Raw genomic sequence first — 16,074 nt, forward strand, 5'->3', positions numbered from 1 at the left:
TAGCTTTTTGAAACCAAATAAACTTCCTTCTTGAAAAAGGGCACACTTCAGAGATAATGCCAACGGTTTCCTAAATAAATAAGTATCTAATTGTCAAAGAAAGAAATTCTCTTAATCTTTAGCCAGTTGCCTTGCTCGAAATCTAGCTTGAATTAGGAAACTCTTATGTGCAAATTCCGCGCCTTCGGTCTTGACAACAATTCTCAAAAAATTACCTCTTATATCACTTTTTTGCTCCACCTCCCTACAATTAGCATAATTAACGAAATATATGTAAAATCCATCAATTAATGTAATATTTGGTAAAATAAAAGAGAAAAATAATTATGAATTTTATGACAAAAATGCAATCTATCAAATATAATATGGCAAGAGAGGACTAGATGCATAATATTGGTAGCAATGCCTTGAACTTATATTTAGCATTATAGCAATTTCCAATACCAGAGCCAATAATGAATTTTGGTTTTGAACTATGGTTGCTTTTGCAATATTGGATATCACCTTACACACACAGTAGTCCAAGTGTTCTTATGAGCTTTCAAAACTGGCACTTTACGGCCTTGTACTCAATCCCAGTTTTTCATTAATGCATAAGAGAACAAGTTCCAATTCTCTTTAGAGCAGCCCCACCCTTTAACACTCATATAGGTGAAATCCATCAAGGGTCATCCCGTAACTCAAACACCCTACTTATATGAACTATAGATTTCCTTAAGAGCAATATAGATCAACCTTTCTCCCGTTACGGATGCATGCACATATACCATAGGGACGGAATGTAATTATCAAGAGTTGTGCATACCCATTTCAAATCACCATGTAATTCATTTTTTCCTTTAAACCTAACTCTTGTGATCTCAATCACTAGGTTAGGTATCCTTATATATGATTTATGATTTACGGACTTTAATCACATCCCTTCAAGATTGAGTTATTCATTATCATTAAAAACATAAACAAAGATATGATCTCATCGGTATTTGAGTCAACTTATTTCATCAAATATCACAATAATATAGTGATAATACTTATATTTTGTGAGAATATTTCTCATATAATTTCCATACAAGGAATTATACTCACTTCAAGTCAAGGCTCAATTTTTTCAAATTTTTTCATCCTGGTAGCGAGTAGTCTTACTAGAAATCTTCAACATGGATGACCATTGGTTTACTATTAGGAGCTATTGTGTTTCTCAATAATTCTCAATTTCATCTAGTAGGCTAGTAGTTTATAAACCTACTAGGAACCTTTCTTGCTATCTCCATGGAATTTCCATAGAGTTTATTTTTTCCAAGAATATGAAATATTTACTTCAAGTGCTTTCACATTATATTCACACTTTTGAGTGTGTATCCATATGTATAAACTCAAAAAAAAAAACAATTAAGAAATCCAAAAACATGATACACAATGTCATTTAATATTGAACTTAATTGCAACTTTAAAATTCATACTCTCAAGTTGCAATTATGACATGGTATCATATGAGATTTGTATATACATTTTTCCAAAATATAGATCCATATCATTTAATTGAGTATCCTCAAGTAATTAATCTAATTCTTTGCGTTAATTTTTAGCAAAGAAAAACCCTCGCTATTTCTGATTTTCTTTTTGTTAATTTCACGAGAATCACCATATATTGATTGTGGTCCATGAGCTGTAACATGACTTTTACATATTAGAAATAGTTTGTTACCAACAAAATACACCATGCTATCAGGTATCCACTAAGCTAATAGATTTTGAAAATCACAAATGTTTTTTTTTAAATGAACTCAAGTTCATACTCTTTTTTTTGTCTTAAATTGCATGAATTATATTGTCATTGTGACTAACAATTCTATAAGCATGATCGTTGATAGAATGCATTATGACCTGTATTTTTTGAACCTTTCACAAGCCTAGGGCAAAAATGTGCATTTGTTAAAACTGAAGTCTGAAAATTGAAATTTGAAAACTGAAGTTTAAATCTATTAAATTATTGAATTGTTAAGTGTTAGATCTAATACATTTAAGTTTATATGACATTCAGTGATAAGTGAATAGTTTATGACTTCATTTTGGGATCAAGTTTTGTCTAGAAAATTCAGTGCCACTTAATTAATTCAAATGTTCAATTTTTGATTGTCAAATGTGTTTGAATATATTAAGATTTGAATATATTAAGTTTAAGTGTTGAATTGGATTATCAAGTAGAAGCCAATATAAATGAGAAGACCATAACTTCCTTACTCCCTATAATTCTTTGACAATCAATCACATGTATATATACACATAGTATAATCTTCATTCTTTAAGGTCACATATTCATTAGCATATCAAACACCACAAGTAGTAGCAAAATTCTTATAACACATGTTAAAGAATTTATGGTGTTGCATTGGAATTCAATAATTTCATATTGAATATGCAGTGAATGGAGTATTCATCTATTAAAATTCGTAAATTCAAGTAAATAATTCAATTGATCATACCCATCATTTGAGAAGGATGGAGTAAAATCTGCATACTAGCATAAGTTAGGAGCATGAAACATGGACATTACACAATTAGTATGAATTTCTTTTATAAAATCAAGGGCTCCATAAAACATGATCATAGCACACAAACCAAATTTATTTAGGTTAATTTGGTTATACATAAACTTTTCAATAGATCAGGTCGTCAAGAGCCTTTCAAGTTGCTTACCCATTTGCCCATTGGAAGAAATAACAATTCTTTTTTATTAATTTGTTAAGAAGACACCTTTGAAACTTCTTCCAAAATGTATTGTATAGTGTTGTAGCAAGTTGTAGTTTTTCAGCAATTTGAACTCCCTTGATCTGTTTCTTTGCTGCCATATTTTTTCCTACACATCCTTCCAAAATTTTTGGCAATAGGATAAGAAATTTCATAAAACTTATGAGCTTCATTAGAAAGATTATATAATAAATAATTCAAGCAATGAAATTCAACAACTTCCCTTTTTTAAACTTTTCCTCATGAACTTTCTTTTTGCTTATTTATCTCATTGATGAGATGCTCTTAGAACTTTTTCCCTCATCCATCAGTAGGCTACTCCAGTTATTGAGTTGATAATAGAAACTTGTAAGTTGAACTCCATCTTGATCTGGATCACCTTAAAATTGTTGTTCTACTAGAATAAAAATAAAAATGTCAAATAGAAAAATTAACATTTGTTATAGCAGTTATAAAATTAACTATAACAAAATCAAATATAACAAAATTGTAAATGATAATAAGATAATAATGAAAAATGATGTGGGTTGCCGTATAGATATTTCACTTTCTTTAAGATGATTCAAGCCACTACGAAAAAATTAACTCCGGTGCAGCAGAATCTCCAACTTGTTATCCCCCACATACAACAGCCTAGCCAACTTGCTATCACTCTCATTAGTCTGCACAACTAAGAGAGTATAGCTTTACTAACACTATTTTTACTTGCCAAATATGAGATAGTAATATAGAGAAGAACATATTATTTCTTTCTTCCAATTGTCAAAATATTATTAGAAATAGCTTCACCACTGTTAGTGGTGCTTTCTATCTCAAGGTACGCGCACACGTGCACACACAAACACACATATATATATCTTATACATATATATAAAGCGTGAATTGCTTATGAACAGTGGACAATGGACCGGTTATACTGCGGTTGTTATGACTTTGAGGGGCGTTTTGGGATTGGATGGCAATGGCTTTGCTGGAAATTCGCTTCTGTCCGCGTGGCTCTCTTCGATGGCAACATTTTGGCGGTCAGCAATTTCCTCTCATTCTCTTCTTCGTTTTGTTCTGTTCTGTTCTTAGCGTTCTTCGTTCTGTTCTGGTGAGTTGAGCTGAATCCAGTACGCGCCCTTTCAGAGTTTTGGGAGCTGCTACTTTTTCCTATTCTTTTGTCGGTCTTTTTCTTCTCGTTCTTTTCTTCACCTTGTTTACCAGCTGTGTCTTTCCCGTTCCTCATTCTTCTTCTTAGCTTTCTCTGGCCGGTGTTTTTTCCTTCCCTTGTTTTCCTATTGAATTTTCTATTAGATTGCAAATTAAGATCAGGGATTTTTTTTCATTCATAGATTAAACGTAATAGTTTCTGCAGAATTTAATGAGAAGTTGTTGATTTTTTTGAAGAAAAGGGGAGGCGGGGAATTTTGATGTATGGGGGATATGTGCAGAATAAAGAAAGAGAAGAGTGAGGAGAGTGTTTGGAGGAGGAGGAAGAACTGGGGTTTAAGGGGGCTAGGGTTAGGGTTAGGATTAGGTGGGGTGATGGGGTTGAAAGGTGGAAATATTATTCAACATAGTAGAGTAGAGAAGTTTAAAAATTCCATGGTTTCACGGTCGAAATGAAGCTATGGATGATAAGGGCTACTACATCTGTGATGTTGTGGAATTGCTTGGTTTAGTTAACGGCGTTGGGTGAAAGTTTTGGTCCTAGAATTTTGAAGGGATGGCCATCTTGCTTTTCTCAGGATTCTGGTTTTGGTTCTTCTGCCACTGTTACTGGTTCTGCTTCCGCTTTGGATGTTAAATCTGCCCCTGAAGATGTCCCTGCTCGAGTTCTTCCTCCCAAGAATGAGTATTACTACTTGATTGATTCTGTTTTTGCTCTTTGATTTTTATTTTTGGGCGCTGTATTGAATTTACTGTTTTGATGGTTGATGTTGATCGCTTTAAAAGATGGGAAGTAGAAGCTCATATTTTGGTGAATGTAAGCGGAAAGGATGGTGGATATGAGGTGGGTGTATTTGTGGTGTTCAGGGTGCTTTATAATGTAGAATCTAAGGGTCTTTGAATTTAGGAAAGTGGGGTTTAATTTCACACACCGATGGATGAAACGACTGACTTGGACTGCTGGTTGATTATTGAAAAGTTGAGAAGCATGCGGCAAGTTCCTGAGAGATTTGGTTGCTCCAAGCACTTGCAGAATTGAGAGTTTGCGGTGGTTGTTGATCTTTTGTTTTGTTTTGAAATGAAGTAATTGGTATCACAAACCTCTTAATTAGGTTGTTTTACTGCATCAGTGGATTTTGCTGCTTTCTCTATTTGCAGCGGTTAATCATAAATGTGTTGTTTGTTTTATTTGGAATAAGCATGGATCATTAATTTGTCCCTTCTTGGAATTGTATTTGGTATTTTGACTACTATTTTCCCCCACCTACAATCAGATTTGAAATTTGCACCTTTTGATGTAGGAGTTTACAAGAACAATGGTTATCTAATGGTTTCATGCAACGGAGGCCTTAACCAAATGCGGGCGGCGATTAGTAGCTTTCTTAATAATGTGGCTTGCATGTTTGAACTGGCTTATGACAGCAATTTTTGATAACCTATACTTTTCCTCTATGTTATTGGGGTACAGATATATGACATGGTCGCAATTGCCAGACATTTGAATGTGACGCTTATAGTTCCTGAGTTGGATAAAACTTCTTTCTGGGCAGATCCAAGGTCTCTTTCCTTGAACAAAATTATGGCTTTGTTCTTTTGTTATGACGGAGGGCTATCCTTTTTTCCCCTCCTCTGTACTGGATCTTTGTTATTTGATGTTGCAGTGAGTTTACTTGACGTTAAAGTTCGATTGAATAATTCTTTCTGCCCTCCAATTTTTCAAACTCATACTCATTATAATAAAATACCGGATCCAACCTACCTAACGCATAGCGTCAGGGCAGAATACCTAGTATATATATAATAGGTGATGAAAGTTAATAAAAAAACCATAAATTGCATAATATGCTAGATAATTTAAGAGTTATTGGCTATTCAAATTATATTTAAATTACAATTGTAGGCTACAAAATTTATTGCAATTGAAAACCTTAAAGTTCTCATAATAAAGATGAATTCATGAGTATTAGTCAAATGTAATAATTCCTAAAAAACCGTTACCATATTCTCTCCTTGTAACTTACGTAAAAATTGAATAGTTTATTAAAATACTACAGCACATAGAAATGAACCAAAATACCATCAATAGCACTCAACGTGTAAAAAGAATAAATTAACTTCCAAATTCGGTAATGCAAATATCAGTCATCGAGATCATGCAAAAATGGATTCTCGCATGGTTATGACAACAATCTAGAAAAATAGGTTTTTTTTTTCTTGTACAAACTGGTTTTGCTACTGAAAAAGCAATGGCACATTTGGGAGAATTATATGCACAAATGTATGTTCAACGCATCAACAGTATGTGGTCAATGGTGATGCTTCAAGAGTTCCAATTGTCAATGATTTTGATTTGGGTGCTATAGAGGCGCATTATTCATCCCCTTGGATCTCAAGTACAACATTTTGGAATTTCAGGAATTTGACCAAAAATCCTCCTTTAAGGCTTAGTTGCAACAATTCCTATTCAAAAAAAGTGGATGATTTGGACCGCTTTGAACGAGTTGAAATGGATAATAAGTATAATTGAGTCAACCCATTTATATTAATCTAATTAGATGGGTATAAATGGGTAAGTCAAAAAATGAGTTGGATAACCCATTACTCATTTATAATCCATTTATTTTAACTTTTTGTAAACTTATTTAAATTCATTTTTGCAAACTAAATTATCAAATTATATCACCCTTTGCACCTATCATTAGTTGTAAATGTTTACTTATAATGCTTAATAAGCCTAATTACCAATTTTTTCCTATTTGTGCTCTATGTCGTAAAATTACATACTATTTAATAATTGAACAATTGGAATATAAAAATTTGAACTAAGTACTATGAAAGTTAACATAAAACTTTATCCAAAAACTTTGAATTCCTAGCATTTTTTTCGCGTGCAAATGTAAAATTTCATTTTGGAAAGGTAGAAAAGGAGGCTAAAACTTGTCGTAAATTGGTAATACTAAAAAACGAGCAAGTTAACAAACTACAAAAATAAAATAAAATAATAAGATAAAATCAACAAATAATAAAAATAATTAAACAAAAGTAGCTAACATCATGATAAAGTGAAAATTTTGAAAAAAAAATTAAGGATGATATCTATCTGTGTCAAAAGTGCATCAAATGTTTGTTAAGGCTAAAAAATAAAACATTTCACTATGTAAAGGCTTCAGCAATATTAATGCATAAAAATTTCCAACAATGGGTTCAATAATCAAACATAGGTCTCAAATTTCTTCTAAATGGGTAGGGGAAGAGAGGAGGCTTGGAGAAAATAATTCTAAATGAGTTAATTGGATTTAGTGAGTTATCCAATAATACCCCTTTATTAAATGGGTATTATTAGGTAACTCCTTTATGCCCATATATAAAAATTTAAAATATCCATATCCATCTATTTATGAGCAGATATGGATGAATTTAGTTAAATGGGCTTGTCAGCCACCTATAGGTGAACATCAAATTTACTCTTCCTCAATAGGGCATGGATAGAGCAAAATAGTTGCAAGCAGTGAGAATGTCCTCTTAATCCTCCATCCACCATGTAAGTCCCGATGCAACCAAATACAACCAAAATACTCAACCAGACAAGTAGTCAAGTAAATACAATGACAAAGAATATAAGCAATTTTAAAGCACAAAAATAGAGTAACAGTAAAGTAAAAGAAATTCAAACCAATCAAACTCCCAAGCTTCTTCCAAACTTGGAGTTGAATCCACCAAATAGTTTCTTCAATTGATGGTAGTGCTAACCAACTTGTACAAGTGAAGGCTCACTCCTTCCTCACCCCAAACATACTTTGGTTGAGCAAAGGAATTTTACTACTCTCCAAGTAAACCCTCAACTAGCTACAATTGAAAGTTACCCATTCAATTAAGAACTATTTTATACAAGTGAGGCAACCTTTATCAAGGTTTTACCACTCCAAGTGATAGGTTCACCTTCACCAAGATTTTACTCCTCCTAGAGAGTAACCTCCACTTGAGCAACCTCACAACCCAACTTTCCCAACCCCTTATATAACCAACAAAGAATATTTCTACTCAAAGATCTTACTTGTAAGCTTGTATTTAGTGTTGGCAAAAAGTTTGTGTTTTCTTGTGCTTTGGGGTATTTATAGAAGGTGAGAAATGGCTCCAAAAGGCTCTCCAACGGTCAAATATTAAATGCTGTCGAAACTAGCCGTTGGCCTGTCGGACGTCCGAACCATTTGCTCTGCATCCGAACCATGCGTCCGAACCACCTATCGGACGTCCGAACCATTTGTTCTGCGTCCGAACCCTGCGTCCGATAGAAGTCAGAATGTTCAACGTTCATTCTTTTTGTGTCGGACGGCCGAAGCAATGAATGAGCGTCCGATCCAAGCGTCCGAAGAGTATCGTTGTCAGTCGGACGACCGATCCTCTATCGAGCGTCCGATCCTCTACGTCCGAACCTTCATATTTCTTAACTTCTCTTTGATTCAAATCTTTTCGATTCTCTTTTGGATCAATGACCTGTTCTAACAAATTTCTCACATAAAAACATTAGTCCAAATCTACATTTTGGTTTGTTAATCATCAAAACCAAGGACTGATCAACCAAGGTCAACACACCAGTTTCTTCACTCTAGTTTGTTCCCTAGCTCAGTTCCATCCTTGGAAAATATATGGTGCAAGAATAGTTAGTTTGAACCAAATCAAACTGGTCTACAAAACTTTTTCAAAAAAATAAATAAACAAATGAAAAGATAAAGAACAAGAAGACAAATGATCTCATTGTATGAAAAAATGAAACCTAAGAACAAAAGCAAGAAATCTTACTTTCAGGGTCTATCCTAAATGAGAAATGATATTGCTAAAAGGATTAAAATCTAGAAAACGAAGACTAAAGTTACTTAGAATGCCTAAACAGGTGTAAATGGAGAAAAGCCATAGCATGTTGGCCTTGTTCTCAGTTGCTTTAGATTTTGTAAAATCTGATTATAGAAACTTTTTCTGTTATTAAAAAAATCCTATAATCAAAATATAAAAGCAACAAGAACTTTTTAAAAGCTGATTATCTATAATTTGAATCTATAACTAGTTAAAATAATAGCACTTGCTGATCATCATGGCTAAACAAGTCTTTAGGGAAAAATATAATAGTACTTGCTGATCTATCCTAGACAAATTTTGTTCTAATGAAACTCATCTCGATATCGATCCAGCAGGGAGATAAACAACCTTTCTAGCTGGCGTTTCCTGCAAGAAAAAAGAAAACATTGTAAAGTTTATCATGAACTAGTTCTTGATTGACGTAAAGAAATACAGAATTGCCAGATTGATACGGTTCAAGTCTTCAACTTCAGCAGATCATAAATTTAATTCTGCTCGATCCCGGTTGGATTTTTTAAGACAAACAGTAAGGCAAGGCAGGTACTGTGCCCTACAAGTGCAAATTATACCAACAATTATCTGATTCAGAGAGCTCACTTGATTATCGCACAGAACATTTTGATTCTTCTCTAAAATTAAAAGCCTAGGCAAAATTAAATTATGTAAAATGCAACTGTATCATAATTATTTCCCAGGTGGTAATTTAAACAATCAATTACCAAGGTACTAAGTTCAAAAAATGTTGAGATCTCTACGGACGCATGGTACTACAGAAGCTAAACAGAAATTCTACAAAACTATTGTGGTTAAATTTCCAGAATCTGACTTCAAAGTCAATCAACATCAGACCTTCATCAAACATGTTCACATCCTTCTCCAAAGGACGAAAGAGTCTTATTTGAGAGGTTCTCTCATCCGCTCCCTTTGGATTGTGGTGGACAGCTTTTTGGTTTTTTATTTCTTTTTCAATAAGTATAACAACTAAATGGTACTTTTACTAACTAGACAATCCATTGAAACAACCAAAAATGTTCGCGCAGGAATCTTGAGTCTTGTATTGCTGAATCCCTTGCCCCCAATACTTCATATTGGTCTCCTAGGCATTTAACCTAAAGCTCCTTGAATCTTTGCACTCTACATCTCCCTCAAGATGTTAACGAAACACCGTATTCACTATCCTACCTCAAATTTAATCATTAATTTGAACTGTGAGCTACCTGTGAAGCCTGTATGTCAAAAACAACAGACAAACTTCAATGGATCTTTCACTGCCACTTAATGCATTTTAACATGAAGTTATCATAGTCATACATTATTCAACATAAAAAATTAGCAGATGATGTGATTAATCAAGGCAGAGCTGGATGGAAGAGAAGTCATATGACTCGTATCTTTTCACCCAATTTATCCCTTGGAACAAGAAGATATGCACGTGCAGAACAACACAACATCTACTTATGAGGTTGGTGCTATGAAGTAGTTAACTGTAAATGACATCTATGGAAATGTCTTCGCACTTTGGCATCAATCCTTACCACTTAGTCCTCTCTACGATGGCTAAAGAATGCTCTTCCATCTTCATGAATATACTAAATCATTTGAAGACCTAACGGCAGAATAAGAATACGTTTCAGTTGATGGAAACAACAATTGTACTGATACTTTACCAGATAATCTAGAAAAGATGGCAACTTTTGTTTTGGTGCAGATAAGTGAGAATATAGTTTTCACATTCAAAGTACTCATCCCTACTTATATTTGTCATCAAACATGAAAAGACTAATAGCGAAATAATAGCATGAAATAAGTAAATGGAATATTCATAATGTTGATTCCAATAAGATACGGTTTAGGATCCAAAAAAGAAGAGGACCAACAAGTTGCAACTAATATGAAGGTTCTTATTATCCTCCATATTTTAGTTTCTCAATATCAGGATCAAGTTTTAGCATCAACTTGAGTATATAAGGGTCGTTAGAATCTAGTAAAATGGCAAAAGTAAATGAATCCAGCGAGAATTTCTTCATGATACACCACCATGTGATCATTTTGACCTGCCCTAAGGAGTCCTTGCAGAATAACATTGAATATCACATTCTTTCCCGAGCAACCATTTTCTTCTGTTTTCTTCAAAAGCTCTTTAGCTTCGATGAGCAGGCCAGCAATCATTACGGTGTATGTTTTGACACTAGGACGCAATCCTTTCACATAGAGACTAGTGAATAGATCCCAAGCACTATCTAGCCTCCCGCTTTTGCACAACTCATCAAGGATGATAGTGTACATTTCCATATAAAGATCTATTCCTTGAGCTTCCATTGAAGGAATAACTGCAATGCTTTGTTTACATGTCCAGTCTTGCATAAGCCATCTAACTCCACATAGTAAGTGTGAAAACTAGGCTTTAGGCTAGCAGCTTGTATCTCACCAAAAACTTCTTTTGCACTAAGATACCTTCCCGCGCCATATAACCCCTGCACGACAGTGGTATAAGTAACAGTATCAGGTGCTAAACCTTTATGTCGAATCTCTTGGAAGAGATTCATGGCTGCTTCCACTTTATTGTTCTTGTAATAGGCATCTATCGGAATAAAATAGCTATGCAAAAGTTCCTCACCAACTCTCCGCAACAAGAGGTAGGTCCTTTTTCATGTCTCACCTTTTTTTTTTTCCTTTTTTTCAAAATTTTCTTGCCCAAATTTTTTTGCCAGAAAATTCTGCCCAATTTTTTGGGTATTATTTGAGTGATGGGTGCAATTATCTCCTCCTTCTGGAATTACTTTAGTTGTGGGTGCAATTACTTGACTTTATCTGGTCGCGACCACTGGTCGTCGACCATGGCAACCAAATCAGATTTGGTCACCATCGCTAGATTTGATCACCATGGTCGGCGACCAGGGGGGAGAGGATGGGGATGGGGGTTGTGGGAGAGGGGTGGGTAAGAAGGAGGAGGGGAAGGGAGGAAAAAGGGGGAGGAAGAAACAGAGGAGAAGGGAGGAGGAAAATGGAGAGGGGAGGAGGGAGAGAGGGGAAGCGGTGATGTGTTAGTGGGGTGGTTGTGAAATTTTTAAAATTTTTAAAAATACTCCACTAAAATTTTAAATTTTAAAAATACTTCAAAATATATTCTCAAAAATACTTTCAAAAATATCACTAAAAACATTTATAGTAAAAGTTTTTCACATATATTGTTACAATAAAATATTTCAAAAACATCTCAAAAAATGGTTAATCTAAACGGAGTCATAGTTATTAAATTCGGCCAGAAACTCAACTCAGAGAGGTGACCGGGTCACTGGTGTGAATTGCATAATAGCTTTATGTACTAATCTTTCCTACACTGTCAGTCTTGAATGAATGACAAATATACAAAATTTGAATTTGAAATTCAATTTTTACACGTGTTATGGATTCAACAATAACAGTGTATAAATTATTAGTATATATAAGATTTACTCTAAGTATATTATATAATATAATAATACATTTTAACTTACAAAAAAATAAATTTTTTAATGTGATAATTCAACTAACGATTTTTTTTCGATTCATCGGTTAAACCGCTAGGTTGTTGATTTGTCAATGAATTTGTTGCCTAATCAATCTAATTGGTGACCTAATTTGATCTTATGATCGGTTCATCGGATTGACGTACTCGACCGTTGGGCTAGGCCAAGTTGTATAACTATGATCTAAACCTGGTCGGGCCTAACTCCAAACCTTGATGGAGCTTGCGCAAGGTCACAAAATTTCTTCCCATTCTTTGTAAGGATAAAATGTAGACTATTTCTGTCAAAGTCAAAGATAAACTTGAATCTACAATTATAGAAGGCATTAAATCAAGGGATAATATCAGAAACCTCCCCTTAGGTTTCTCTTAATATCACCTGATACCCCTAAGGTTTCAAAAATATCACTTACCTCCCTTACTTTAGTTATTTGTGTAACAAAATTTTTAAAAACCCTAAACTACCCTTTCACTTACTAAATAAAAATGTTCCTAAGTTACTTTGTTCACTTCAAGAAAATCATCACTTCAAAAGCAATCTCTTGTAGTACTACTACATCACAATGCTATACCCCATAAAAATATAAATTTGAAAAATAAAAATGATATTTGAAAAGAAATACATTTGTATCAATTTAATTCGATATGCTCAAAATCGATTTCTTATGAATTTACATTTTTTCCACCAACTTCTTTACCCTTGCTCAAACCATTAAATTATACCAATTATTATAAAAAAATCAACTCAAAATAAGCAAATAAATAGTACCTCACTTTATCACAATCACAAAAAGTAAAAGATAAATAAAATTTAATTTATAATATAATATTGCATATTCATCCAAAAAATATGAGGAAGAGAGAATGATGGAAAAAAGAGAAAAAGAAGAAAGATGACTTCCATTTCTTTTTTTTATTTTTGAGCTTCATTTATTTAATATGTTGTAAATTATGTGTTAAGTGAGGGTTAGTATAGTCTTTTTACAATTACCAGGGGAGGTAAGTGATGTTTCTAAAACCTCAAGGGTGCTAAGTGATATTAAGAGAAACCTCAAGGGAGGTTTCTGATATTATCCCTTAAATCAATACTCAAAGTCCAATATACGAATTAAGCCGACAATAGTCACTTCATGTGTAACATTTGGAGTTCTAAAAACCTATATCAGGGATCTCCTAGAGAGCAACACAACCCGCATAGAATTAGCACGAATAAGTCTTGTAGATAGTTTGATGTGTCATCAAAGAGATGCTTCAACTTGTCTAAATTAGAAACTGCAACACTATACCAATCTTTATCTTGTGATAGTAAGCATATCCACTGACAGAGCCTAGAAATTTTTTGTAGGGGGGCCAAATTTTTCTTAATATGCTATGTTCAAAATAATTTCTATCAATTTAAATATATGACATCTAAAAAAATCAAATATTGACTTTAATTATAAATATATATATATATAAACTCTCATAATAAAAACTAAAATTGTAAAAAATTAGGAGGGGCTAACTTTGTCTTATATAGATATTTACACACTATAAATTAAAATTTTCAAAACTTAGGGGGGGCCATGGCCCCCATCAACCCCCCCTAGCTCCGTCATTGAGCATATCACTAAGGCATGACTGGTAAAATCAAACTATATAATCAGAATTGGAAAATCAGTATAAAAATATCATCATATAAAGATGACAATATAATAACCATAGACTTGTTTATACATAAAGGTATGCAAATTAGAGGCTACACTTTCATAGTAAGTGTTAAGGTGAGCAAACACAGTAAAAATATCAATTGCATATACATTCAGCTCAATTTCTTAAACCTTTACTACATTTTTAAATTAATTTTATTTCTTAATAAATTCTTATACTTAACCTTAGCTGCTAGCACTTAATGTTATGCCTCTAAATTCTTACAATGGTAATAGAAGACTACAACTTGTTGCCTTGTCAACCACTAAATATGACTTGCCTAATCAACTTAGAAAAATTTGTTTAATTCAGTAAACTTGAAAAGAAAATTATTAAACACAGAATTAAGCATTTCTAGCCTAGTCCTAACAATAAGCCATGGAACATATGACCATGCAATTGATACTAAACCTATTGATCGAATTCATGTCAATTAATCAATAATCAAAGAAAAGTAATTGTACGAAGGCAAAGCAAATCACGGATTTTATATACCTTTTTCCCACAAGATTTTGGGTAACAGCAGTTTCTAAGGAATTTGCCAAACTATTTGACAAAAAGGAACAGATAAATTAGCAAAATTATATAAGTTACATTCACAACATGAAGTGTCATGGGATTGCTCCAAGATCGTTTGTAGATCATCAGCGAATGAGTCTAGATTTGGTTTGACAATTAGAAACTATAAAAAGGCATTGGCAGCGATATCTGCATTTTGAACTAAGATATAAATGATGGGGTTACAAGTAAGTGATGAAATACTGCTTAATTAATTTAAACATTCCAGGTTTAAATTCTCACAATAGTATTAAATGGCATTGAACCTTTATCTGACTACAAATATGCCAACTTACCTGATAAAAACATGGGTCAGCAGTGCCAGTGGTGTGAACCGGTTTGACTTTCAAATAAGGAACTCTTCGTTTGAATTGCTGTAAAAATGAATTTTCTTTATGTTAATGTCAGAGCAACTTAAGCACTTCATAAACATATTTGAGTTGATGTAAAAACTATGCTATATCTCAACATTTTTTGGTAGAAATGGATATGGGATCATTCCCTAAAATGCTGCATTTCAAACAAAAGACCATACCACATCCGCAACTCCTCCGTTGGGCAGCATGGTTTTCTCAATATTCCTTTGATGTTAAACACATTAAAGGGAAAACTAATCTTGTTGCTGATTTCTTTTCAAGAAAAGAACCTTTGCCTCAACAAGTCTTGCCACCGACAGCTTTACCAGATTCGCAACGCTAAAAAAGAATGGACTGATAAAATGAACTCATCAGAATTTCAAGATTCTCAAATGCCTGAAGATTTCACTCAGACCCAGGATCTTCCAATACACAAAGATCAATCCATAAATACCATCCAGAATGGAAGAGCATTGAAAACAAAAGAAAAAATAAAAGGAGTCATGAAGATTGGATTGAACAAATGAATATCACTGATCCAGATACTACTCCTTCTGATACCCCTGATGAAGACTGCACAATTTGAAGAAACAAGGACCCACAAGGTCCCATGTGTTTACCACTACTCAAACATAGGCCTTATCCTTTATGAAAGGCCAAGTTACTATTTCAAAGGTCAATTAGCTATTCCAATAATCAAGGGTCACTTACCCTTTGGAAGTCATGTCAAGTTGTCTTTTAAAAAGCTTTGAAGAGTCAAGTTGTCTTTTTATGTTTCGAAAGGTTGTTTGCCCTTTCAAACATCTTTAAGTCACTTTGGAACCTATAAATAGATGAGCCTGATCAGTCAGGAAGCATCATCAAATCATCGAAGTTTTATTTAGTTTTTATCAAGTCTTGTATCAAACATCTATCAATAAAATTGCAGGTGTGTTTTCCTTATGACAGGCTAAAACTTTTAGTTTTCTCCCAAGGGAAGGCCAAGAAATCCTTATAGCTGCGTGTTGCTTAGATTATCATAGCCTTGTTATAATTGGCTCTTGTGATAAAAGTCCCTTGAACTTTTGAAAGCCCAGAAGGAGAGAGGCTGTTGTGTTCGGGAATACCTGCACATACATGCTTTAGACCGTAGACTGAGTCCAAGATGTCAAAATGTCATGTTCACAAGAAGCTGCTCCTTATCTCAGAGGCAGTAAGACATAATATGTA

General features: G+C 33.6%; 1 protein-coding gene and 1 long non-coding RNA gene across 5 annotated transcripts; one reads left to right on the forward strand and one right to left on the reverse strand.

Annotated features, from left to right (window-relative positions):
- Positions 1-3,510: 3,510 nt before the first annotated feature.
- LOC140010914 (uncharacterized) lies at positions 3,511-5,120 on the forward strand. The gene is made up of 2 exons (XR_011818116.1): positions 3,511-3,770; positions 4,479-5,120. It is a non-coding gene; the product is annotated as an uncharacterized lncRNA (long non-coding RNA).
- Positions 5,121-7,566: 2,446 nt separating this feature from the next.
- Positions 7,567-15,490, reverse strand: LOC113700961 (uncharacterized). 4 transcript variants are annotated; one of them, XR_011818586.1, is made up of 5 exons: positions 15,045-15,490; positions 14,806-14,883; positions 10,809-11,228; positions 10,290-10,360; positions 7,567-9,120 (listed from the first exon to the last, which is right to left on the reverse strand). XR_011818586.1 is itself a non-coding variant. In XM_027221389.2 (3 exons), exons 1-3 carry the CDS (start codon positions 15,072-15,074, stop codon positions 11,055-11,057), a joined length of 282 nt encoding a protein of 93 aa, XP_027077190.1. In that variant the 5' UTR covers positions 15,075-15,483; the 3' UTR covers positions 10,561-11,054. The 4 variants fall into 4 exon arrangements, 1 of the variants encoding a protein (XP_027077190.1); XR_003450766.2 differs by lacking the exon at positions 10,809-11,228 and having other exon boundaries at positions 15,045-15,485; XR_003450765.2 differs by lacking the exons at positions 10,290-10,360; positions 10,809-11,228 and having other exon boundaries at positions 15,045-15,465.
- Positions 15,491-16,074: the final 584 nt, after the last annotated feature.

Source organism: Coffea arabica, chromosome 7e (genome assembly GCF_036785885.1).
Source record: "Coffea arabica cultivar ET-39 chromosome 7e, Coffea Arabica ET-39 HiFi, whole genome shotgun sequence".
Lineage (NCBI taxonomy): Eukaryota > Viridiplantae > Streptophyta > Magnoliopsida > Gentianales > Rubiaceae > Coffea > Coffea arabica.

What these genes read in the sequence shown, in the direction of transcription:
- LOC113700961 (XM_027221389.2), bottom strand. Translation starts at nt 15,074, where the DNA reads ATGCTGCCCAACGGAGGAGTTGCGGATGTG. An exon ending in ACGGAGGAGTTGCGGATGTG is followed by an intron (nt 14,884 to 15,044) that starts GTATGGTCTTTT and finishes TCATTTTTACAG; the next exon opens with CAATTCAAACGAAGAGTTCC. An exon ending in CTGACCCATGTTTTTATCAG is followed by an intron (nt 11,229 to 14,805) that starts GTAAGTTGGCAT and finishes ACTGTCGTGCAG; the next exon opens with GGGTTATATGGCGCGGGAAG.